Here is a 26,463-nt window from a genome sequence, read left to right as displayed (position 1 = left end):
ACTTTGCATCTCCAATGAGATGCAAAGTGGGCGTTACTGGGCGTACCCAAGATGGACTACCTTGCAAATATCGCTGATGTTTACATCGCAATATTTACAAGGCAGCCCACATGATTTTAGCACACATTAGATTTTGGCGACAACGGCCGTTTTTGCCAAAACCTAACGTCTGCTATAATCCTGATTTAGCCATCCCTAACATAGGGGGTGGATTAGGTTGATACGACCCTGTGGATCGTAACAGCAAGGTTATCGCCCTTTTGCAGGGAACATCGCTGGAAAACCAGCGATGTTCCCTGCAAAAGGGCGATAGCCTCGTTATCTCTGGAAATGTTATCGCCCTGGAGTAACGCGTGGTTAATAACGTGCTACCAGGGCGATAAATACCAGAGATAGCCTGCGATAATATAATTATCGCTAAGAACGGTCAGCGATAATTATCGCCTGCCGTTGTTAATATGCCCCTTAGAATATCCACTGTGTGAGCTTGCTGAGCAAAACAGTACAAGCTCAAAATTGCAATTTTAAAGCAACTGAATTAATTTTCGGGGGAAATAACATAAAATAAAAATAAGTTATGCATTATTTTGCTCACTTTAATATTTTGTCAACTTCTTTGGCACTGTTTACCGGTCTTAGCCTCTGGTATCAAAAAATGTTTGCGGTGTTAGCATTCGTAGAGCAATGTTAAAATGTAAATTTTGAAAAATATAAATCGACGAATCAGCACAAAGTTCTGCTTAATTAGTGAATTTGTGTAGTTTATAATTATGCAACCTTATGTACTCTCACTCACCTGAAGGCACACAATTGATTTTATATATTCACTTCTAAATTTGGATACATGGGGCATATTAACAAGCCTGTATAGCAACCGAAGCGTTACTTTTTTGATGCTCCCGTCGCGTAGCGCTATTTTCCATATTTTGTATGGTACAGGGCGGGCAGGTGAAGTGGGGCAGTTTTAGGTCTCAGGACGGGATGGGCTAGGTCAGCGTACTTTAGGGATGTAGGGGACAGTTTTTAGGACTGATTTCGGGGTCGTTTTGAGGGTGTGTGGACAGTGTTTAGAGCTCAGGGCAGGGTGGGGGAAAAGGGACAGTTTTAAGGGTTGAGGGCAGATTTAGGCCTCAAGGTGGGGGGACTGGGTCGGGGCACTTTAGGGATGTAGGGGACCGTTTTTAGGACTCATGGAGGGAGGGGTCTGGAGTAGGGGTAGTTTTGAGGATATGAGGTTGATTTTTAGGGCTTAGGGCAGATGGAAAAGTTTTGAGGTCTTGGGGCAGGGGTATAATCTTTAGCACACATGTCCGTTTACCAGTCATGGCTCTACCACAAAATTGCATAGTAAAGGCATGCGTGGTTAAGGCTTGAGTGTTAAAGATGTGGTCATGGTTGAAACCATGTGGTTCAGGCATGCGTTGTTCATGGAATACCAGGTGTTAAAATCGAGATCGAGGAGAAAATATTAATTTCTCCTCATTTTTTGGTCTTTCAATGTGTGCTACATGCTGCAGCACACATTGAATGAGCAAATCACCATAATTGATTGTTTATGTGCAGGAAGGTAATCCTTCTTGCACATAAACAATTGTCCCTGCAGTGCACGCACCCTTGCAACATAGTGGCCTGTTCTGGCGCTCTGGAGCATTTTCTTGTGCCCGCGCCTGGTGAAACACGGGGTGTACTACATTCTTGTGAAATGCAGTTCACCCTCGTGTTTTTAAAATGTTGGACTGCGGCGCTGCCAAATTTGGCGCAGCTCCGCGCTCCGACAATTTATTTCAAATATGCCCCATGGATCGCATTGCAAGTACAATGCTCCAGGTGTGTAGTTTGGCAAATGCATTTCTCCCATTTGGGTCATCCCATATCCTTTGTATAGTGTATTCCAAAGATTTTCGAAAGATGTGTTTGAGGATGAAGGAATGGCAAATCATGAGTGGGGCTATCCTGGTGTTGTTTTGTACTCCTGCTGATCTTCTTCCCCATGCAGCCCCTCTCCAGTTTTTCTGACTCAGCCGCTAAATTAGTGGCGAAATAGTAAAGAACTCTTTTTAATTTTATATAAAAGAACATGGCATTGACATTAGGAGGAACCACAGATTGTGTGGATAGCGGGTACAACAGGAATGTCACTATGAAAGGTTGTGACACCATTATATTAGTAGCAAGACAGAGTAGATGGGCCAATAGGGTTGTACGACGGTACAACGCAGGTATAGACATTGTATGCCTTTACCACTCATTTTTTACAACGCATGTTTTTACCATGGACAAGCCTTTACAACGCATGCCATTACCACGCATTGTTTTTATATATAAAAACAATGTATTTGTGGGGGGAGACTCCCCACTTCCCTAACTTACCTTAAATGCGTGGTAAAGGCATGCGTTGTAAAGGCATTCATGTGGTAAAAATATGCATCCTAAAAAATGCACGGTAAAGGCACCACGAGGTAAAGACCTCATTGTAAAGACTGTTTGCCGGGCAATAGAAGCCAAAAAAGGACGACTCTCTGGGACTGGTCAGACTATGTCACCTGTGAACAGAGCCTATCCTTATGGAAGGAACAAGTCTAAGATACATAGAAAAAGAGGGAGATAACCTATCAACTGTATTGGCACTAAATTAACCTTTTTAAAATGTTTAATGGCAAGCCAAGCCCCCTAGGTCTTCCTACTCTGCATACTCGTTACATTCCTAACTGGTGAGATACTGCACCCGTGTCCTCCAGACTTCATAGCACAGGGATTGGCCGATAAGCGCTACATGGTAGGGACATTATGAAAAAGTGCTTGAATCAAGAAACGAACGGCTGGGAGGCAAGCTGAGCAATATGATTAGAAACAGATGGAGACAGCTATGAGCAAAAGTGTCCCCAGGTAATTGTACAATGATAATGAGTTTGCTCAAAATTAAGGGATGCAGTACAAGGAGAGCTGGCCTAAGACTTCAGAACGTAGGAGTGCATTCACGTGTTCTACATTCTCTAGAAGAGTTCCAATAGCAAGGAGTCATCTAAACAATGGATGGAAGAATGAGTGGGTTACTGGTATGGTTATGCTGTGGAAGTAGGGTCCACTTTGTGTTTCTCTCGCCCTCCCAGTTTTCTAGCAATTACTGTCAGTCTCTCTCCTTCAGCCGTTGGGCGGCTGTGTGTGCTTTCTGAAGCCTCGTCACCTCTGCTCATTCCAAGTCCATTCACCTCTGCTTTAGTATGGTGCACAGAAGTTTTCATTGCTGAGGTCTCCAGTGATTCTAGGAATCCTTCTAAGTCTTCAAGTTTCAGAATTTCTTATCTCTGCCATCAGTTGTCAGAACCATCAATTCCAGCTCCAAGAATCTACACCTCAGGTCCCATTTCCCATTTGTGAACCAAGGGGTGCAGAGTCAGTGATGTTATGTGTTTCACAGTGGTTTCTTGTGAAAAGGCATATAACACATTTTATGGTGTCACTTAGCTCCAGGTCCTTAGCTTTAGAACATGTAGAGATATTGGCTGCCTCTGGTCTGTAGACTGGGGCTGTGAAGGCAAATGGAAGGAGATCCTTGGGATGGTCTGACAGATTTTTCTTTGACATGACTCTGGGGGGCATGGTCATTTGAGGCAGCTGCTGCTTCAGTACTCAGCAGTAGGCTGCATGGCACAGGGGCTCACTGCCAACTATACTCCTTATCCTGTCTCACCCTTGGACATGGGGTGCACATCCAAAGGTCTCCCGCAGACTCCTGGCAGCTGGGCATCTGTCTAGGCACTGTGCAGGTGCAGGTATTTATAGAAAGGCGATGGGTGGCAAGAGCTCCAAATCATGCTGGCCATCTTCAAATCAGCCAGGCCACGACTCTCCTCATATTTTACTTGAATTTGCATTAATTGATTTTGATATGTTGTCATTCCTTTCGGTGTTCTTCTTTGTTTTATTTGGGTGATAAATAAAGAATTAATTACTTACACAAAATTGGTTGCACAGGACCAACATTTTGGGGAAAGTGTATGGAGAATGCTGATCTTGATCTAGCAATATTTAAATTCCTCAGTAATACAGAGCAAACAATAACACATCTATTAATTACTCCCCAGCCACTATGCTGTTTAGAATAATGGTTGCAGCACCATTGCAGCAAAAGGATCTTGTGTGGCTCTCCAGTTAACTAAGTATGTATCTTGTGTAGGAGCAGCCAAATAGATAAATACAGGTACAAGAATAGGGCTACATGCACCTCAGACATGCAGGCGAGGAATCGGCAATGACAATTTAGAACATAGTTTCAGATGATTTGAAATCCAGCTCTTCACTGTTGCCACAAGAAGAGACCCCGTTGGCATAAGGCAGCCACATTTCTTCCAGCTGTACTGATTTCCCTGGCACAAGGACACTTTTAAGGTCAGTGAAAAAGCTAGGAAATAGAATCTTTGCGAGAGTATCAGTTTTTTGCTGATTTGCCTCATAAACTTAGCCCACATTAAGATACTTTAGATCTCTTTTCATTGATGCCGATAAAATACAGTGGAGTACATGTACCCCTATGCTTCTGAGCATCAGTGAATATCGGGTGAGTGACCAATGGCTCTACACAGACTCAAGGCTATCACGTGCATTCTATGTGTTGACAGTGCACAGGATATGAACTGAGGGTCATGTTAGTGTCATAGTGTTGTGCTGAGTACTGTAGGCACTACTGGTTTGTGCCCTTTGCATACCACAACAACAACCTTACCTCAAAAGAGAAGAATTGCACAAATCCAGGCTAGGCATGAGTATATTTTAGCACAAAGGAATAGATGACTAAAGGAAAATTAGTAAAAGGAGGATTGAAAAGAAGTAAAGGAAGGAGCACAGAAGATAAGAGAGTACAGAAAGAGAAAAGCATCAGAAGAAGTAGGACTGTGGAGAAGGAAAAGAATGGAAAGAGGAGAGGGAAGAAAGAAAAGGAATTGAGAGAAGAAGCAAGAGGAGACTGGGAAGGGGAGTAAAACAGTCAGAGTGTGCCGGAAAGAATAATTAAAAAAGGGGAATGATCGAGAAAGGGGTGAAAGAAGAAAAAATGTGCATAAAGAAAAGAGCAGAGGTTGAATTGCAAAGGAGGTTAAAAGTGGGGAGGAAAAGGAGAGAAATGGGAACAGGAAGGAGCAGAAAAGATGGAAGGGAAGGAGGGGAAAGGACAAGAAATGGGAAAGAGAATGGAGGCGAATGCGTGAGAAAATGAAGGAAAAATTGGAATATGGACATTTGAGAAGAAAAGGACAGATGGTTAAGGTTTGATGCAAATCAGTGTTGCCACTGCTCTCAAACTGCGAGTGATTTTGGGAGCCGTGGCTATTAGCTGTTCAACATTCACAGCAAGAACTGTTAAAAGGGGCTGAAGTCAGCCCCTGGTTCTCCCCAGCTTGTCTAAACTGCCTTTTCCCATTCAACTGAGCCAGATAGACACAGGAGCTGAGCAGCATTCCCCCTCTCTCCCTCTGTGGCACAAGTGACTCTGAGCTAGGGAGGAGTGAGGGAGAAGGCTCTGGTGTGCCTTGCAGCACAACCTTTCACTTCCCCTGCCCACTCCATGTATTTTGTAAAGGCAGGGGAAAGAGAAAGGCAGTGGCTGTTTGTTAGTTCTTTGAAATGTCGAGACTGAGAGCAGAGGGCCTATACCAGTTGTTATTGGCCACTGCTGCTCCATTGTCTTCAATGCTCTGAACAATCACATGTTTAATGTGTCCGGATCCGGTTACTTTGTGGACTAATCAATCCACTGTATGGGCCTCTGTTTGACCTCATGGTCACAGGTTCAAATCACGGCTGATCCACTCACCCATTTGAGGTCGAAAAAATTAGTACTATTGAGTTGGGCAACAATAAGCATCTGTTACATAGTGTTAAGATACTCTTCTGGGTGAACATGTGTTTTTCAAATACACCTTATGTTAATGCAACTTAGTGTCAATTGCGTTGTGATATAATTTAGTTACCAAGAATTTATTACATAATACAACAAAAACCCAGCTATACTTTTTAATAGAATAATCGATAATACAATAAAAACCCAACTATACTTCTAATATAGAATAATCGGTAATACATGATTACAAACAATATCCCTGAAAATACATTCGTGCATGAACGTCTTGTGAAAAAAAGAGTAATGTTAGTGTCTTTGCTAATTATCTAGAACACTATGTACTTGCTGGTTCCATGTCCATGACAGGAATTAGCCTATTTGAATTGAATGAAGAGCTTATGACAATATTTGTAAATGATCAAACTTGTACTAAATTGTAGGAGGCCTTGAAAAAATGCACTACATTGAAAAGGGTTCATTGCAATAATAGGACCCAGTACCGCAAAGCCTGTTGGGGAGTTGTATCCTCACATCTGCTGGAGCCGACTTAACTTATAATAAGGCAACCCATAAAACAGTATTTTCGTAGCTTAGAGTTTAAAAAGTCAGAGCTGTAAAACACATTTGAATTTTATGAAGGCATATCAGAATGGATAGACTGGCACTAAAGAGACGTAAAAATAAGATGCGTGAAAGCCGCACCTTGAGGATCTTGGGTAGTAATGGTAGTTTCTTATGAATCAAATAAGCAAGTTACATAGGGGCATATTAACAAGCCAGGCGATAAAATTATCGCCGCTTTAGCGGTAGGAATCTGCCGCTAAAGCGACGAAAATGGGCTTGATAATATGCTCTATGGAATTCCAATTGAAACCCATGTTAAATGTGAAGGTCTCTAACATGGGCTTCAATTGGAATTCCATAGAGCATATTATCAAGCCCATTATCGCCGCTTTAGCGGCAGTTTCCTGCCGCTAAAGCGGCGATAATTTTATCGCCTGTCTTGTTAATATGCCCCATTGTGTGGTAAAAAACTATTGGGTCTGGTTCCATTGAGTATGGAAGGGATGTTTACTTCACAGTATTATTCTCTAGTCCAAAAACAGACCTACTTTTAAGCCAATAAAACTAATGTGTTTGTTGTCGAAATGGAATGCACTTGTAAACTGGACAATGTGCTTTGGTCATTCTTTATTCAAAATTAATGAATGCTTCATGACCATGTGGTTCCCCACCTCTGTGCCTCAGTTTTAGCATCTTATCTTACAAGAGTGTTACTGTGTAACTACACAGCAGGTAGGTCTAGAAACCTGTGAGGAAGTCACATCCACAGAGTGTATGAGAAGGACGAAACCCCAAACAGTTAAACTCAGATCCCTTTATTTCTTTAATAAACATTGAAGGAAAAACAGTTTGTGAACTGTTGGGTACATTTAATCAATGCTATTGTACTGTGGCTTTCAGCTTTAATGGTTACATACAAAAGATGGAAACTCTGAATAAAAATATGATAAAATCATTGACTAACGATATTATAAAAATATGAGCAATGAATTCCTCATCAGCTTATACAACATTTAACAACGGGCCAGGGACAGAGCAAATTTGCCAAATTCATGGTTGTAAATTCAACATGCTAATGTTGTGAACGAAAAACATGTTGCTGTAAATAACTGTAAATTAAAAAGAATCTCTTGTGATTCAGCTGTATTCTTGTAATGATTCTTAAGAAGGCTTAGACCAATTGGTATGAAGAGCTGAACATTTCTCCCAAGTCTTAGTCAACAGTAGCAATTCGCATGCACCAGTCACATTAAATAGATGTAGCCTTAATTCAGAGAAATTATTTGTATCTGCATCAGTTATATGTTAGGCCTCTGTCCTATTAGCAGTGCGATGTGCACTTGAAAGAAAGGTTGGCCACTTAAGCAGGAATGCTAATACATGTGTACATGCCTTAGTCCCACATAGAGTTCTAAAGGATAGCTTGACTTTCACAGCCAGCTGTTCTATGATGAAAATTATATAAGGAAGCAAATTCTGTACCCTTAAAGAAGAAAGCTAGGAACAGGAGTCCAAAGATGATATTTGCATTGCAAAAAGCATTTGCAGTGGCATATTTTTAAAAAGGGACAGTATTTCCATTGTATCTTTGAGAAAGCTGATGTGTTTGCATATCTTTATTTTATGAACAAAAAAACTGTAAGTGTTAGCAACTTGATATGACAGCAAAATACAATAAATGACCGTGTAGAAATGATAAGTGAATAGCACTTTAAAGAACAATCAGTTCCTACACTAAACAAAAAAACATAATCCAGCCATTAACAATTTGTCACAACTAGGGCGGATAGTGCCGTCCATGCCAGAACATGTATTACTAAATGGGTTTTCTCACTCGGCTAAGTCTAAGGTTACTGCTAGATTTCAAGACCTTTCCTTCATACTGGTGAAGTGGGAAATAACCAGCAAATGGAAAGCACCAGCTGGCCCCAGTATCCATATATGGAAATGAGAGCTGGTGAAATGGACAAGTTGCGAAGGTAGAATACTGCTTAGGAGTGCGAGAAGGGTTATAGGTAGAGCTAAGAGGGCGCAAGCTTGGGAGGCGCTGGTGGAGGAATTGAAAAATGTGGACCAGAGATCTGAGCCCAATACCCTCATAGAACCATCTTGGCACAGGAGCCCCGGGAACCGGGATCAGGATGGACGAGCGTCCAGAGAGAAAAGTGCACAATGACTAAGATACACATGAAGGGTTTGGCATTCGTAAGCACCACCGATGCTCCAGCTATCTGCCCATAGCCAAACCCAGAGGAAGGTAGTGCAACACCATAGTTGACAGCAGCACAGGAGGGTGGAGGGTAGTTGGGGAAAGTTGGGGGTGGAGGGATTCGACAGTACATGACTAGAGTGGAAAAATTAGTAGCATTGTGCGTTAAATGATACTGATTTCATGGTAAAGTTTTGCAGCCAAAATTGCTGTAAGCTATGACAAAGGCACATGCCTAAAACAATGTGTTGTAATGCTGGACCCATGTGTATAATGACATATATAAAAGACAATAAAAACTGTTTACGACAAAAAAAATTTGTCACAATAGAAAAGTAAATCTACACACCGATTAAATTACAAGCTACATGTCATTTTGCATAGGCAATCTATCGACAGAATTACATGACACTCTATCACAATAAGCTAATGACAACTCAAATCAGACAATGCACCCTTCACTAAAAGGACAGTCCATCTATGTGATGGCACACCATGCTCAACACATGAAAACCTGTCGTTAAAAAGGAGGATGACCCAAAGACTACCCACTCTTTATGTATATTTCTTACTGTACCTTTTTGAAGAATTAATGACGAGGTTTTACATAAAGCACATACTAACGACATTAAGATTTAATAAAATTGGATAAACCCCTATTCTAATGAAAAATCCATAATATCATCAAAGTACTATTTATCAAGTCTGTACAAACCCTCCACCCCCCAAAATAGAGAGGAAAACGTTGCTAAATGTCTCCAGAGATGTAAGGGCTACGTTTAGGATAGGGTATCATCTTCGCACTTGTAAATTGATAAGCAGGCAGAATATTTTCCACCACATGATAGAAGGGTGAATATTTTAGAGAAAGGTGTGTTTTCAATAAAGCCTCAATATTCCTAAATGTGTTCCTCTAGTTGTTAAGCACTGTTCGTAAAGAACCCACCCATGTAAGCATCCAATTGGGTGTATTTATAAATCATGTAAACTTGGAGGAGGACATGTGTCTTGCTTCACACAGAGTTTTTTAAGGTAAGGCTTACTGACATCTCCGACACAAGTTCTTCCTCATGCTTTCCAAACTTGAATGATTTAGTTTTCGATTTAACTGTGTAAAAAATGTGGTTATTAGTTGAGAGGGGTGGAAGTGACTCAAGTAATAAACACACGCCTTATCAGGGTCACAAAAGTCACTAAATAAAAACCTGTTCTTAACCCTCTGGTAGCTTGGCACAAAGCAGTCTTGCTTAACTTAGAGGCAATGTGTAAAGAATGTATTGAACACTCAAATAGTAACAGTGTAAAAACACAACACAGGAAAAACCTCAAACCAATTTAGAAAAAGTAAATTTTAATAAATAAAATGACACTACAATAACAAAAATCCGGTCCAACAACTTGATTATCATTAAACAATAGAATTGTATATTCTCTAGTGATCACATGTTTCTAATGTGCAATAACTTCATTAACTCCAGCTAGCTATACCTTAAAATGTAAAGGACATGATTATGACAACTCAAATGATCTCAGGATTTCTTGCAAAGAGTCCTATATATTTTGGATTAATAGTTTAGGAAAATAATTTCTGTTGTGGTGGGCAAAGATTTCCAATTTGAACACCTAGTAAAAAACGCATGAGAAGGTCAACTCATTTACCAAAGAGCAGGTTGCAGCAACAACTAATTACTCTTTATATCATAAATACAAATGTGAAAAGAGATAATCTTCCTATTGCTCAAATATATATTTAGTGATAAAATTCAAAGGTGTCAGATGCTTCTCAAAACCAGCTAGTACTAGCGGCGGCGCGTCCATAATGGCGGAGGCGCATCGCCTCACTCATAAGAGTAGGTGACAGAAAAATAAAATGATAATAAAACAACATCATTTTATTTTTCTATGACTGGTTTAGGCATTTGTGCAGGGCGGGGCAGGCCAGGGAGGAGTGCTGGGGACTTAGAAGTGCACATGTAAGTTTTAGGCCGGCCAAACAGACATGCAATCTCACTGACCTTGTCAGTTCACTGCTTCCCTTCCTACATTGCTCCGCCAGGTAGCTGCTGCCCCTGACCCTTGCAGGTCTGCGAGTTCGAGGCCCTTCTCCACCCACAGGCACCCAGCTGCACCTCATCCCTTGTGGTCCAGTGGGGATCATCTCTGCTCTGGTGCTGCTCTGCCCTCTGTCTCTCTGCTTTCTGCCTTTTCTCATCTGATCTCTCTTTTTCCTTACTTTTATTTTTCTGCTTTTCTATCACTTTCATTCCCTTTCTGCACTTTTTTCTATTTTTGGGCCTTTTTTCTCCCTGTCCCTCGCTGCTGCTAGTCCCGCACCCCCCTCCAGTGCGGCTTTCCTGCTTCCCTCTTTCTGCCTCCCAGCTGTCCATCTCATGCAGTAGGCACACGCAGCAGGCATGCCGCTGGTGCAAGTCCGTATGCACCCATCCACATCTGGACTATGCCCAGCACCATGAACCCTGGTCCTTGGACCATCCACTGCCATGACACCAGCACCCTCCATGCCCTCAACACTGGATGCCACTGAGCCTGGCACCGCGTGTTGCTGAAGAACACTCAAGTTCCGTTCATCTGCCGCACCTACAAATTTGCCAGCCTCCGCACACCAAATTCACCGACCGCACGACCCTCAAGAACTTTACCTGACCACATCAGCTGTATCCTACTCAACACCCGCTCCCTTAACAGACACACCATAGATATCTGGGACCTGCTCAACTTCATCTCCCCCAATATCAACTTCTTCACAGAAACCTGAATGAACTCCAGTTCAGCCCCGGACATCGCAAGTGCTATCCCCGACGAATACAAAATCATCCACAATGACCACGTCAACCAACCGGGAGCTGGCATCGACATCATACACAAAGACACTCTCCGCCTCACAACCAGCTCCTACGACCTCTGATCCAAAATGGAGAACTTCCACTTCCAGATGCAAACCAACCCGAATGCTACCCTCCGTGGCACCCTTGTCTACAGACCTCCTGGACCCCACCCTCCTTCAGTGAAGCCATACCCGACTTAATCGCTCACTACGCTCTTGCCTTAACGGACTACGTGCTCCTCGATGACCTCAATTTCCACCTGGACAACCTGAAGACCACAGCACCTCATCCCTAGTTGAGAACCTTGTCACCATCGGACTCAAAGAACTGGTCAGAATGCCAACCCACTCAGCAGGACATCTGCTTAACCCCATCTTCCCAGCAAGCATCAACATCTCCATCAGCCACATCTCTGAGCCACACTGGGCTGACCACCACTAGATCCACTTCTCCTTCACCAAACCCACCGTACGCCACCACACCCACTGCAATCATCACAGAAGCAGGAACAAGTTCACTGAAGACCAGCTTACAGCCTCCCTCAGAAAGACCCCACCACAGACATCCATGGATGCCAACACCTCAGCACGCAACCTCCACAGCTGGAGCTCCGACTGCACCAACACACTGTCCCCCCCACAGGAAGCCCTCAGTCAAGCAGCGCACCAAGAAAGCCAGCTGGTTCTCCCCTGACCACCAAGAGTTGAGGCTCACCTGCAGATGGCTCGAGAAAAGATGAAGGAGCAGCAAGATCATGGCAGGCCATGCAGCCTTCAAATCCACTGTCACCACACACCACCGCCTCATCAGAGCAGTGCTCGGAATCTCCCTCACAGCCATGGACCACGCACAAAGCCTAGGCATCATCCTGGATTCCTCGCTCTCAAAGAACCACCAAATCAACGCTATTTAATTCTCCTGCTTCCATATGCTCCACCTCCTTTGTAGGATCTTCAAGTGGATCCCCACAGAGCCCAGGAAAACTGTCACCCATATGCTTGTCAGTAACAGACTCGACTACGGCAACACACTCTATGCCGGCACCACCCAAACACTCCACGAAAAACTAGAGACCATTCAGAATGCCTCCCCCAGACTCATCCCATGCCACAACCACATAGCTGGCTACCTGAGAGACCTTCACTGACTTCCTGTCAACAAGAGAATCCCCTTCAAGCTTCTCACACACGACTACAAAGCCCTCCACATTGCCGGACCTACATACCTCAGTCACCACCTCTCCTTCTACACTCCCACCAGACATCTCTGCTCCGCCCAACTGGCCCTGGCCACTATCTCATGGATTTGCCAGACTACAGCTACAGGAATATCCCTCTCCTACCTTGCTGTGAAGACCTGGAACTCCCTGCTACTGCACCGAATCAATCAGAAAGGACCTCAAGACGCAGCTTTTCGACTGAATGCAGACCCACTCCCCATCCTCTCCTAGTGCCTTGAGACCCTCTTGGGTGGGTAGTCGCACTTTACAAGAACACTGATTGATTGATTTATTAATGGACATTTATATTTCTCAAACACAGACTTGTTCACAGGCGGGTTGGAGAAAAGCCGCAGGCTTCCACGGACTGTCTGAGTGGCAGACCAGGCCGTTCAGACCAATCCTGGTGCTGCTCTCAAAGCATGAGAGCGGCATCTGGATTGGGTAGGGAGCATGCTTTCCCAGAGACTGCTGGGAGAGCACAGATTCAGCAGTAGCAAAAGAAAAGGTAATTTAAAAAAAAAGTATTATTTTCCTCGCTCGTCCCCCCGTCCTTCTGTCTCCCGCCCCCTCACTTTTGTTTTATGGCAGTTGCCTCTGGCTAGCACTAGCTAAATATTAATTCTCACCATTTAATCAGTGTTGTGCAGCTATACTGTGATAATAGCAAACTTTCTACAAAGACGGTGAAGAAAGTAATGTAGACAACGTCTTTGGAAAGAATACTCCAGACAGGCTGAAAGAACGTCTTTTACAACTCTCCGTATCCACGGTATATGTAAAAGGTCAAATGAAGCTTCACTCTATATTTAATTTACAGACATTTTGTTTAGATTCACAAATACCAGCCCCCCACTCCATAGCTTGCACTTCTCAAAATGAATGCAGAACCAGCTTTGTCAATGCTTTGTCCTAGTACAAAGTCACCAGAAGTGATGCCACCAGTGGAAAGTATTGAATTGTTATTCACTTAACAACTTAGCCGTGGATTGCGCTACTTTCCATTACTCTGTGTCCAGGACGCATCCCATGAGTATTGCATTGGAATTCCAAAGCTGACACCCCTGGTTTTTAATGCATACAGGAGGGGAAATTGTTGTTATTTTCCAAACTTTTGAGCATGCATACAAGGGATTTGATTCTGAGTGGCACGGTACCGGGTCCACGGCAAAACTGTGTGCAGTTTTAACATTTCCACCCGGTACAAGTATCCCAGTATCTTGCAATTATGATTAAAACTCCATGGAATTGGGAACTACTTGTGTGGGACTGATTTATCTAGACATAAAGCCACACAGAATCCCATATGAGATGCACTTATGTTGCAGACATTTACCACCTGCTCCTACCAGGTAATAAATGTGCGATGGGGTCGCTGCATAGTCTGGTGTGGTTTGAGAGAGTTGTGAGGAAATAGGGGAGGGAATGAAAAGGATTTTTGCAGTGGTAGAAGCGTTGTTCACTTTTTCCTGTAAGAACAATAAAGTGAAATAATATTTGGGGCTAGATGTAAGAATAATAGTAGTTGAGATTACCCAATTGTGATTTTTGTGTGAATCGCTATTTGGTAATCACTATTACTAATGAACAAAGGGGTTATTTTGTTCTCTGTTCTCTAAATAGTGATTTGTAGTGAGCAGCAAATTGACCTAACTGAAGAAAATTAATGAGGTAGATCACAATTGGTGACCCACTATGATTCGCTGCTATCACAGGGATGGTGTCCTCCTGGGATCAATAGACCACCATGCTGTGATTGCTTTTAAATGAAGCAACCTTTCTTTTTTTTTTTAAATGTAGCCCGTTTTTCCTAAAAGAAAACGGAATACATTCAAAAAGAGAAACAAAGGAATGTTTAAGTTTAATTTTTTAAGAGTAGGCAATGGTTCTTTGGACCACTGCCTGCTCTTGAAATATATATTTTCATCCGTTCTCAAAGGGGAAGGGGTCCCTTGGGGACCCTTTCAATATGCGAATGGGCTACCACCAACTTTGAGTTGGTGGTAAAGTGTGAATGTTTTGCAGCCACATTTCGGTCAAAAACATTCATACATACCAATGCAATTCTGTATTTTTAAGGGATGCCGTAAACACATCCCTTTCAAATATCGATTTGCAAACCCAAATAGCGATTCGGTAACAGGTTACCTAATAGCAATTAGGTATTTGTAGGTATGGGAATGCTTTTTTGCGTTCACAAATGGCCCAATTCTGCAAATTGGGCCAATTGCGACCTCAAAAAGGCTTAGTAAATCTAGCGCTTGGATCTTGCTGCAGCCAAAATTTCATGCAATTTTTTTTGCCAGCTTTCCCAGCTGGAAAAATGGGGTCAGGTGCTTCCACCGCCCCGAAAACTGGGTGCGGAATACCCGAATCAATTCAACAGTAATCAGGTGGAGCGAAATTAATGTAGAAAGCGTGCACTCATTTTGTTCCAACAAACTTGTAATCTGATCCGATGTGAGAGCAGGTTTAAAGTTAGTGTAAGCATAGCATTTTGTACTGGAAGTGTAGTCTACCAGTACCTACCCTATGCTAAACCCTAGCATACACCTTTGCAGTATGGTGCAAAGAGTTGTGCCTGGCGCCCGACAGCCTGATTGTGCACCAGCTCTTGTTAAGAGTGCAGTTGCGCCATATGGCGCTGTCCAGCTCTCTCCCTTTCACGAAATGCATCACAACTTTGGTTGCCGCTCTGCATTGTATGAAGAAATAATAGCAAATATGTCCCAGAGTGTTTATCCCAACCTCATGATATAGTATTAAATACATATTTAAAGAGAGCATGTTGAATCCCAAACAGTCAAAGCCTCAATCATTTGGCACATAACGAATTACCCTTAGTCACAAGAGCAAAAAATATATATTTTTTCTTTCTTTTACTAGTTGCTCAACATGGCTTTGCAATTTACATAGGAAGTGCAGAAGACATAGAATCTAGTGGTCATATATGCACTGTGTAATCTAAAAGTTATTATGCCGTTCTGGGCACCTAATTGACGATGACTGTTTGACTGTTTTCCTTGTTTTTCAATTTCAGAAATTTGTCTCCTGACAAAGGGCCGTCGCACCGCCAGTGTTCGGGCAGACACGTATTGTCGCCTGTATTCCCTCTCAGTGGACAATTTCAACGAAGTGCTGGAAGAGTACCCAATGATGAGAAGGGCTTTTGAAACGGTGGCGATCGACAGACTAGATAGGATAGGTATTGTTTTCATTTTATTTATGCATTCAGTTTTCTAATGTTGTTCACATTATTATTTACACTGTTGCGTTTTACAGGTTTAAAATACTTTTTCCAAAAAAACGATGGATGGATAGAAGGATGGATGGATGAATGGATGGATGGATGGATGGATGGATTTAGCAATATGTGCCTGAAGATAATTAAGAAACCGAAAAAGAATATTGCTTGTGCTATAGTATTATTTCCCAGGAACCACTACTGTGTGTTATGAAACAGCGTATGATCAGAGTTCAAAAATGTATATATCCACATATTTATGTACATTATGTGATAGGTTAAGAAATCATTGCTTGTCTTCGTCTAATTCAAGGATTACACAACATCATTGGAATTAGGTGCACATTATTCTGCTCTACTCTCACATTTTCTATAATATGTAATATGTGCCCTCCTTTCAAAATGGCTAAATACTGTTAATATGATCTCAAGTCAAAATGTGCATATAACTATGCCAGCCAGTTATGTGCAGCAGCAATATAATGTTCATTTATTATGGGTCTGATTCACAAACGAAACTTACACTTTTGTGTAGGTTTGCTATTTTTTATGTATCCACAAACCACCAATTACATTTTACTGATGGTAATTTTACAACTGTGGAAACATCCTCACATAAAAAGATAGGCTTGCCCTATCTTTTCATGTGTGGATTTCTCCTTCCAGATAGCGGAGTCTCTGCAGTCGTAAAATTACTACTAGTAAAATTAAACTCGTCGGGGCTTATTTATAAAAGTCCTGCGTCACTTTTGTACCACGTAAGGTGGTACATGTATGATGCCGGGCTCTCATCAAGATGTATTAAGCCAGGCAGAGCCACCCTGAGAGGCTTTGGGTGACCTCATAAATCATGAGTAATGCCATAATGAGGCCTGTAGTTTGTGAATACCCAAAAATTGTAAACATACACAAAAGTGTATGTTTACCATAGTGAATCATCCTCTATCTGTTTAATATGAAGTAATCCATAATGTAACAGTAGTCGATGCAAAAAAGAACATAACTCTGTTAGTAATGAACTTGCACTTTTCTGGTTTCCCTTTCCCCTAATGTCTCTTGCTTTTTGAATGCCTGCATTGCTGTAAATTCCATTTCCATTTCGCTCACTGCTTTTTCTTTCCAGGTCTCTGTACTGTTTCATGTGCATTTTTTGCTCTAATTGTTGTTGTGTCATATAGGAGTGGCTGGTCCTTATATGATCCTGTTTAATATATCACCTTAGTGCTAGCTGCCACCACTGCAGCTTGCTGAGCCAAAGATATTTATTGATTTCGATGTTCAAGGATTTCTTCAGCATTGAAAACATTATGGGGTCCATTCACAAAGGAATTTAAAAGCACATTACAGAGTGTTACTGAAGTTATTATTCACAGATACATACATGCTTTTGTGAATTGGCCTTGTGTGTTTTATAGTGCACATTTTGTAGCATAAGTCTGCCTTACTTGAACATAGTCAAGCTATTACATCTTGTTCTCATCTTGTTTTCAACAGTTTGAGTCATGCACGTATGCTGCTGCTGATGATCTCACGGGTTATCACCTCTTAGATTTGTGAACATAGAAAGCAGGGTATCTAGGGACTGTGAACACGAGGAACTGAAAGTCTCAGCCAATAGGGATCTGCTCAGACTGTTTTGGAAGCTGATAGACCGAGAAGGAGCTGGTGGCACTGGGATGTAATGGGCAGATGGGTTCAGTAAAACATGGCATCCCTTTTACAACATAGTCTGTTAGTATGTGAATGCATCATGTATGTCATTGTGATAGCAATCTACAGTTGTTTGTGTATTAACAAACAATAGGGACCATGGCATTTGTGAATCATGAATATTGGGATGTAAGACCTTAAGTGCATTCAGTTATACATGGCTCCCTTGTACCTATTCCTTTATCCATGCATTCACAGCATTGCTTGCAATACACATGCACAAGGTTAGGAAAACTGAGGGATTCATTTAAAGACTCTTTGATTACTTTTTTAATACATTTGCAATATTTGCACGATAGAGAACATCCCTTACTACATATTACTTATGCTTTTAAAACTATTGATGCATTTTCTGGGACTTTAGGCAGTGAGTTAAAAACTAAGGGCCTTATTTGGATCTCGGCGGATGGAATACTCCATCACAAACATGACGGACATCACGTCCTCCATATTACGATCCCCATAGGATATAATGCGATCATAAGACGGTGCATATCTGTCAGGTTTGTGACAGAGTATTCCCCTCTGCCAAGATCAAAATTAGTCACAAAGATTATGTCTAGTGTAGGCACACGTAAATTGTGTTCAGTCACACATGCGTCATGTTTTGTGAAGTAGCGATAAGCAGCATATGCCTAACATATGACACTTTCCAGATGGAAGTGAAAATTATGCTACAACAAGTGCTATGTGATTCTGCACCATTGTGTAGAAGTGCCCTGATGTTTCAGATTTGGGTTAGATGAGTAGAGAATCCTCCACTTTGGATTTATAAGCATTAGTGACAGAGTAGGTTACTAACCATGGATGCATTAACCTGCTTTAGTCAGTGAAAAACGCATGACAACCTATCACCACTGTGGTAGTGAGAACACAAAAACACCCATCAATATGGTAGTGATAAAAGGGGATCAAAGGGCTGAACAGTGTTGATGGATACAGATAATGACACTGTGCAAATTGTACATAATGGAGCAGATTTTCAGAACAAATAGGTGACGTTGAAAATAGCCTTGATTTGTGTTTGTTCATTTTTGACTGGTTTGTGCATGGTCCTATGGATGATTCTTCATTTACGTATTTTGGGGTCTATTCACAAAAGCATTTTTGAGTGCTTAGAACTATTGTCTAGTGGCCAATCTCTAGTACATACTTGCAAATACTATTCTAAAATCTCCAGTTTGAGCCCTTTGCTATGCCTGCTCTATCACTTATGTGTGGAATCCACCACAAGTGTGTACATGTCCTCATTTGTAGTTCTCCATTTTAGTAGTGAATATGGAATGGACAAGGGAGAGTGACAGCAAATTGGGGAATATCTACTATTAAATGGGTGTATGTAAGAGAAAAAGCAGGTAGGGGTTCAAGGAGACACACAAATACTAAAACACACCCACAGAAGAGTAAGATCATTGCTGTTCATCAAAGTTGCACTAACATCTTCTACAGACAAAAAAATGCTCAAACCTTACCTAGTCAGCCAGCCCTTGGATTAAGTCACAGACACCACATGACCAATCACTGATACTGCAAACCCCACTGGAAACAACACCAATATCGCATAGGGGCAAATCGGCATTAGGAAAACCAGGAACATGAATGTATTTTTAAAGTTAAAATAAATATGTTCATTGTTTGTTTCAATGCAACATAACAATGTCTTCAAATAATAGTGAGCACATATCACAACAATGAGACCACTTTAAATTCTCATTCAATACACTTGCTACTATAGAGGGTCGGAAGTGAACAATCACTAGTACAATAACCAGTCACACCAAGCCTGCCTGCATACGAAAGCAAAAGGCATACCTTATGTTGGATTTACAAACAGAGAACAACATTAACATGTTCAGGAAACCAATTATTTATAAATACCCTTTCTTACTTGATGTGAATTGGAAATGGTTGCAGACTGAGAGCATGAGCATATTACATCGAAAACCCACTCCCCGACCACACCCGCACATATCAAAATGATGGCAGCAATCCATTTCCTGCATACTGGATCTTTCCAGAAGGTCAGTTGGGACACCATGGGTGTGAGAAATTGGGTTATTGGATGACTGGGGTGTGAGCACCTGTCAAGTAGCAACCACAATCCTTGTCACGGTAAGGCTGAAGTGAAGCCCAAAATAACTTTTGCTTAACCCACTGATAGATTGGCACAGAGCAATCAGGCTAAACTTGGAGGCAATGTGTAAAGTATTTGGGCAACACTTCAAACAGTAAAACAGAGAAAACACCACAGAAAAATATCCCACACCAACTTAGAAACATCGACCAAAACAACAAAGATCCAATCTGTAGAACAGTAATTATGATTTTTTAAAGAATAAAGTATAATATTGCACCTAAAAGCAAAGAGCGCCAAATGCAGCTATCTGGTCGCACTGGACCGGGTCAAAGTCAAAAGTTTAGGTCAATTGCAATGGACTGCAGGCTGGATACAGTCCCAGAGTAGTCCTGCTGAAGGGTTACCTTCTCAGGTGTTGTGGCAGGTGTCCCATTCACGTTGGAGAGGACTGTAAGGAGCTAGGACAGTGTCACAGGAGGTTGTCAGTGTGCCACAAAGAGGAGGCCAGATGTCACGGACAGGTGGGCTGGAGCTGTGCATTGGTGATCCCCTGCGAGTGTCAATATTGCATTGTGAAGAGACAGGCTGGCAGAGGCTAACACTGGTTTTGGATGTGAGTAGCATGGGTAGCATGGGTGCAAATTGACTCGTTTGCGGTCACGAAGATCCCAAAAGCTTGATTTAAGCTCACTGAGCCACACCAAGTGTCCAGGACCTTAGGGGAACTTAGGGGTCAGAAATCTGCTGGAACTGGGTCCAGGAGCTTGTTGGGGGGCCTTTCATGTCCTTGATGCTCATATCAGGAGGCTAGCAGATTAGCCCTTGGACTCACTCTGGGGTCCTGGGATCAAGATGAAGTTGCAGGTCAAGTTCTTCCCCAGGCAAGAGGGCAGCAGGCAAAAGGTCAGCACAAAAAGTCTGAAATTCCTTTAGAGCAGCAGTCCAGCAGAGTGGCTGCCCTGTAGCTGAAAAGCAGTCCGTGTTCCTTGCAGAGTATCCACAGATCCAGAAGTGTAATGAAGAGTTGGTGTCTGAGGTCTAGAATGTATGCACACTTGTGCCTTTGAAGTGAGGAGAAACTACTAGAGGCATCCATTTGAAGTGTACAGATACCCTGCCTTTCTTGCACTGGCTCCAGACTAACTATAGAGGGTATGTAGCCCTTTGTTTGGAGACTGGACACAGCCTGTTCAAGTGTTAAATGGGGCTGACCCCAGCTCATCCCACCCATCCTGCCTGTTATGGCCCATCCAGTCACCCCAAGTAAGGATTTTAAATTGTGATTCCAGAGACACCACAGATACACTAGTTGCCTATTCCTATTTGGAAATTACACTTATAAACTGTAATAAAGTTTTTCACTACCAGGATATGTAACACTTAAAATTGCATGTCCAACTTTTCAAATACATTTCACCCTGCTCTCTGTGATGTCAAGGCATACCCTAGAGGTGACTTAAAAAAGGAATGTTTTGGTTTTGCAAAAGATTTATTTTGTCAGGTTGAAATGGCAGTTTGAACTGCACACATATCCTGCAATGCCAGGTCTTAGACATATTTTAAAGGGCTAGTTAAGTGGGTGGCACAATCACTGTTGAAGACCCACTATGAGCATTTAATGTAAAGGCCCTGGGCACATGTAGTGTCACTTTACTAGGAACTTATAAGAAAATTAAATATGCCAATTGGGTATAAGCCAATGTTACCAGGTTTAGGGAAGAGAGCACAAGCACGTTAGCACTGGTTAGCAGTGGTAGAATGCTCAGAGTCCTAAGGCCAGCAAAAATGAGGTCACTAAAACGTGGAGGGCAAAGGCAAAATGTTTGGGGGTGACCCTGCAAAAAGGTTCATGTCCAACAATGGGCATCTCATAAGTCAACCAATCACACTGTGCAACTGGAACTCAGATGCATGCACCAGTTTATCACCATGCCAGGGTCACTAGTCGCTAGGCAATAGGCAATAGGGACATTGCAGTAGGCAATAGTTTGCAATGGTGCTTCTTGCCCTTTACTACACATTTCCCTCAGATATGTGGTGCAATAAATTGCACTCACATGGCACTTCAGACGCCTTGTCCTTAGGAACACCAGTATTGCAATAGAAATCACTGGCCTTATATCATGTGAAGCTGTCTACAATGCCAGCCACTTTTTCAATGTTGTGTATGGTGTGTTTCATGGGAGCACTTACAACAACGACATTATGTGACTGCCACTGTATGTATATCAAGAGAATTGCATCACAAACACATTTCACTCATATCTTAAACTATTTACAATGCACACCCATAACAAAAATATTGATTGCATGCATGTGTAGATTGTAAGTTACATTCTGTAGGGGACCACATTGTATCAAATAATAAATGTGTTTGTTGCAGCTGATGCCAGGTATGCCCTCTCTCCACTTCTCTTCTTCATCCCTTCCATTATTCAAACACATCAGAGGTAATAAATGTATGCATACGTCCGTGAGCCATCATTGAGCACATCTTTATTGTTGCTTGATGCATGTTGCACAACATTTCCATAAAATAGGGCTTACATGTAAATCTTACCCCGGGACCATAGCCCCATCCAGGTGTCCAGAGTGGGACAGAACAAAGATTAGGTTCTGCAGGTGTGTGACCATCTAGTGGCCTCATTTTCCAACGGGACATAACTTTAGGGGAGTGTTTGGGGTGTTACCCCCCTTAAAAAATGTATTATGTTGTAGTAGTTGAATACAAGTGCTTTCAGTCAGGTATGAGTGAGTTGCCTGTCGGATTTCACCTGGGAATTTTACATACACAGAGACAAAAACACACACACACTCACTCTCTTGACTGTTTTGAAGGTCTTAAAAAATGTTGGTTTGTTTGAAAAATATTGTGTCTAGCAATACGGCTGCCCCTTAAGCCTCCCCTCATGCCTTGCTTGATTGTTTGGAAAATTTGATGTTCACACCCTACCAATCTAACTGACCAAGTTTCGCCCCTGATTTTCCAACTGAGCTGCTACTTTGGTTGCTACATCATGGTGGATGGACAATATTCAGTTAATAATGAATGGTGGACTTTAGCATCCCCACAGATACCATGCTGACACTTCACTGTGCTACTTCCATGCTATTACATTTAATTCACAAGTTTCAATATAATGTGCATTCAATACCACATCACTGACTCACTCATTTATTTGTGGATTACTGGCTATGACTATGAATATATTCCTCATTCACACAGAGTAACTTTTTTAAGTCACACTCTTTACTAGCAACCTGCATGTAGTGAATAATTTTAAATTACAAATAATTTAAGATTAAATACAAACCTCTTCATAAACACATAAATGTACTACTAATTGTATTTACAACTATATATTTTTTATTGAATACATCATCAGGGGTACTTCTAAAGCCATTTACTTTCAGAGTCAGATTAGCAAGTATTACCAAGTTCATTAGCCCCTACCAGGTTCATTAGCTCCTGCTGTGACTCAGGTGAATATCATCAGCAGCAGGATTCCTTCAAGTTACCGATTCCGGGTGAGGCCAATATTTATAGTGGAAGTCTTTCAAGATGGCAGCCGAGATTTGGAAAATCTTGCGAAATCTTGCCATGGTGTTCTCTCACGAGATCTCGCTCTTTTTAGACATCACAGAGCACTACAGCACGTCTTTTAACAGGGAGTTTAACAAATTGGAAGTGCAACTTCAGTCTTTCATTGCAAATCTATAATTTGAAGCATTACTCAGAATAGTCGAAGGCATTTATTATTTTACTTTAGTGTCTCTGCCTTTTTGTCCATATGGTGACAAATTACAAACTGGGAAATAGGTTGAATAGCGATCGCCAACCGCAAATGATTAGATTAAATCTGAAGGTTACATCGCATGAACATTCCCCACCTAAAATCGATCACTCCACAACATCTAATTATAAAAAACTGGGTTGGTCAGTAATGTGCATCGACAAAGTGGAACATCAAGCCAGAATTCAATGGGAAAATTCAAGCGAATCGACTCACAACCCTTTGGACCATTAGGTGCAATTTTCAAAGCTTATATTAGAGAATAAAGTTGGTCTTCACAGAGCCGGTATCATAACCAACTTGGTGACCCTCCTGCCTAGCAAAACATCAGCCCAACTCAAAATAGCAAAAAAGAAACTTAAGAAACAATTCAAACTCAAGTATACGGAGTGAATTTCTACCAAAATTAAGAGCACTATATAAAAAAGATGTATAGACCAGTTTGAAAACAGAGGTAGACCAGTATTGGTGCAAAATTCTACTAGCCTCCAAGTGTAAAGATGCCAGAGAATTCTGGAAATTAGTGAATCAACCTAATAGCTGGAAAACTCAATTTCCATCATCGATCATTTCAGAAGACACGTGTTAAATTATCTGGCAGAGATGTACAGGGGCATGGCTGCAATAAAGATACCTCCACAGGTTGGCAACCAAACAAATGTTTGGGAGGTCGCATTTACAGCATTCTGAACCGGTTCAGTGGAAAAAATCATCAGTGAAAGTCGACGAGAAAAGGCCCCGGGACCAAATGGGCTTCCGCAAGTGCTCTATAAACATAATCCGCAATTCTGGGCAGGCAAGTTGGTTACTTTACTCAATCATGTCCTCCTCACTCAAGAAATAGCTGGAGGAGATCAATATTGGCCCCTATACACAAAGCAGACCAAACCTTTTTACCCTTCAGTTATAGACTGATAGCCTTAATGGATGGTGAGACAAAGTTCTTTGCCAAATGCCTCCTTGCCGACCTTACGATCGGGGTGGAATCCAACGATTTGGTTATAAAAAAACAGACTGATTTTATAATGGAAATTGACTCATCTACTAACATTCAGATGTTGTCCCTAACAATAGAACAAGCAATGCAATGCTCAACTAAACTTCACCTGCATTATGTTGACTTTCATTTAGCATTTGTCACTGTAAGAGGAAAGATTTTGGTGGTAAAGCTGAGGAACTGGAATATTTCTCCCTCTCTTCTCACAGCGATCCAATTTCTGTGCACCAATGCTTGGATGAGAGTAAGACTGGGTTGTGACTCAACAGTTTCAAAACAAATTCCTGTAATGAACGGTTTAAAACAAGGCTGTGTCCTGGCCCCCCTTTTTTAATTTATAACTTTTGGATATTACCTCAGGTTTGAACAGAAATAATTTGCAATCCTCGACTGTGGCTGGTTTTAATGTTTCCCATCTACTGTATGATATTGTTTTGACTAGTTATACAATAAGTGAGGCCTCAGCATTTAATAAACACAACTGTACAGTGTGCTGCAGATCACAGGTGAAAGTCAATTTAAGCAAAACTAAAACCATGCTTGTTTCAAGGGGAACAGTTTCTCACCCAATATTTTGTATAGAAGGGAAAGTGTTGGTATCAGTAACAGAGTTCAAATATTTGGGGGTGATATTTGACTTTAACGGTTCATTCAAGAATCAGTGTGCTCCAATTTCAAGAAGGAATATTTCACAGTAGTAGCGTTTGCCTCATTATGGAACACCTTATAAGGCTTGTCCCTTAAACTACTTTTGCAAATAATGCCAGCCAAACATTCTCCTTTCTTGGCATACAGTGTGGAGGTATTAAGAGGGAAAGCTGAAAACCTTAGATAGCCTCATGGTATGAACTTATCCTCGTCTTTTTAATTTGCCACTGCAGGCCTCACCAGCTCAAATTCGATTAGAATTTGGCCTTGGGAGACAAAATATAAGTTGCATACTAGAAACTTTGTCATGAAATAAAAAACTGCACATGATCCACACTTAGCACAACATTTAGCACAACAGTATGGGAGGCCATAAATGATCTTAGAAATATTGCAGCACATGAATATTTCAAATTGGCTGCTTCTACTTTTAAAGCGGAGGAACTTCGGGCTCTTTCCCTTTCACAAACTGCTTTTAATAGAGTTATTAATGGTATTAGTAAAACGGTATACTATCACAAAGGGGAGACAAGATGGGCATTAGAGGGCTCATGAATGCCCTTATTAACTCAAACAAACCCAAAGATTGGCGTGATATCCTCAGAGAAATGCTCTTTGCTTAATCAGCAAGTCAGCAGTTAGTACCAGAGACCCAGTGAGTTCTCTGTGTTCTGCTAGTTGTTTGTTACCTAAATTCAAGGCAATTCCAAGAATTCGATGAGGATGGTTCACTCACATAATATAACATGCTTCACCATTTGCCACCTAGTTCCAGTCTGGTAAGATTTTACTACTATGGTGGACTTAACCTCAGAATGGGGCTTTTCTGAGGGAGTTCTTAGATATTTCTTCTTTCAGGACAATGATTTAGGTCCAGTTTATGACTTTAAAAAATGATTGGATAATCCACTAAAGATCGCCAAGGGGTAAATACAAGAGGCATACTTAGATGTAATGAACTGTATGTGTCAGTGTACAAACATGTTTCTGCCACTAATCAGCAGTGGGTCAAAGGCATTCATCAGGGCCGTGACTATGCCCCCTACACTACAATTCATAAGTGCTGGGTGGGCTTAGATATAAACAGAGGGCCTACCTCTCAACTGGTATCATAGTTAGTGATAACCTATGACATTAATGCAAAAAGCAGAAAACATTGTTGTTAATGAAATAGGTGAGAAAGGAGTTACACAATTGACTTAACTTAGCACAATATTTAACCACAGAGATGGTCGCTTTTACTAAAAACGTTTAAAATATGTAGCTCTATATGACACAAATTAATTAACAACAGACGAGTGATCAGGGTGAGTATACTA

The 26,463-nt window shown here is 41.6% G+C and overlaps 1 protein-coding gene across 2 annotated transcripts in view; it reads left to right on the top strand.

Annotated features, from left to right (window-relative positions):
• The window catches only part of HCN1 (hyperpolarization activated cyclic nucleotide gated potassium channel 1), an 893,359-nt gene that overhangs the window by 757,441 nt on the left and 109,455 nt on the right, over positions 1-26,463 (top strand). For both annotated transcript variants that reach the window (XM_085631226.1, XM_085631227.1), the window contains exon 7: positions 15,715-15,879. In XM_085631226.1, coding sequence (XP_085487352.1) covers positions 15,715-15,879 — 165 coding nt within the window. The remainder of the gene's footprint in view (positions 1-15,714; positions 15,880-26,463) is intronic.

Source organism: Triturus cristatus, chromosome 2_1 (genome assembly GCF_964204655.1).
Source record: "Triturus cristatus chromosome 2_1, aTriCri1.1, whole genome shotgun sequence".
Taxonomy (NCBI): Eukaryota; Metazoa; Chordata; class Amphibia; order Caudata; family Salamandridae; genus Triturus; species Triturus cristatus.
The sequence above is the reverse complement of the archived record's forward strand: the minus strand, read 5'-3'. Positions and strand labels throughout refer to the sequence as shown.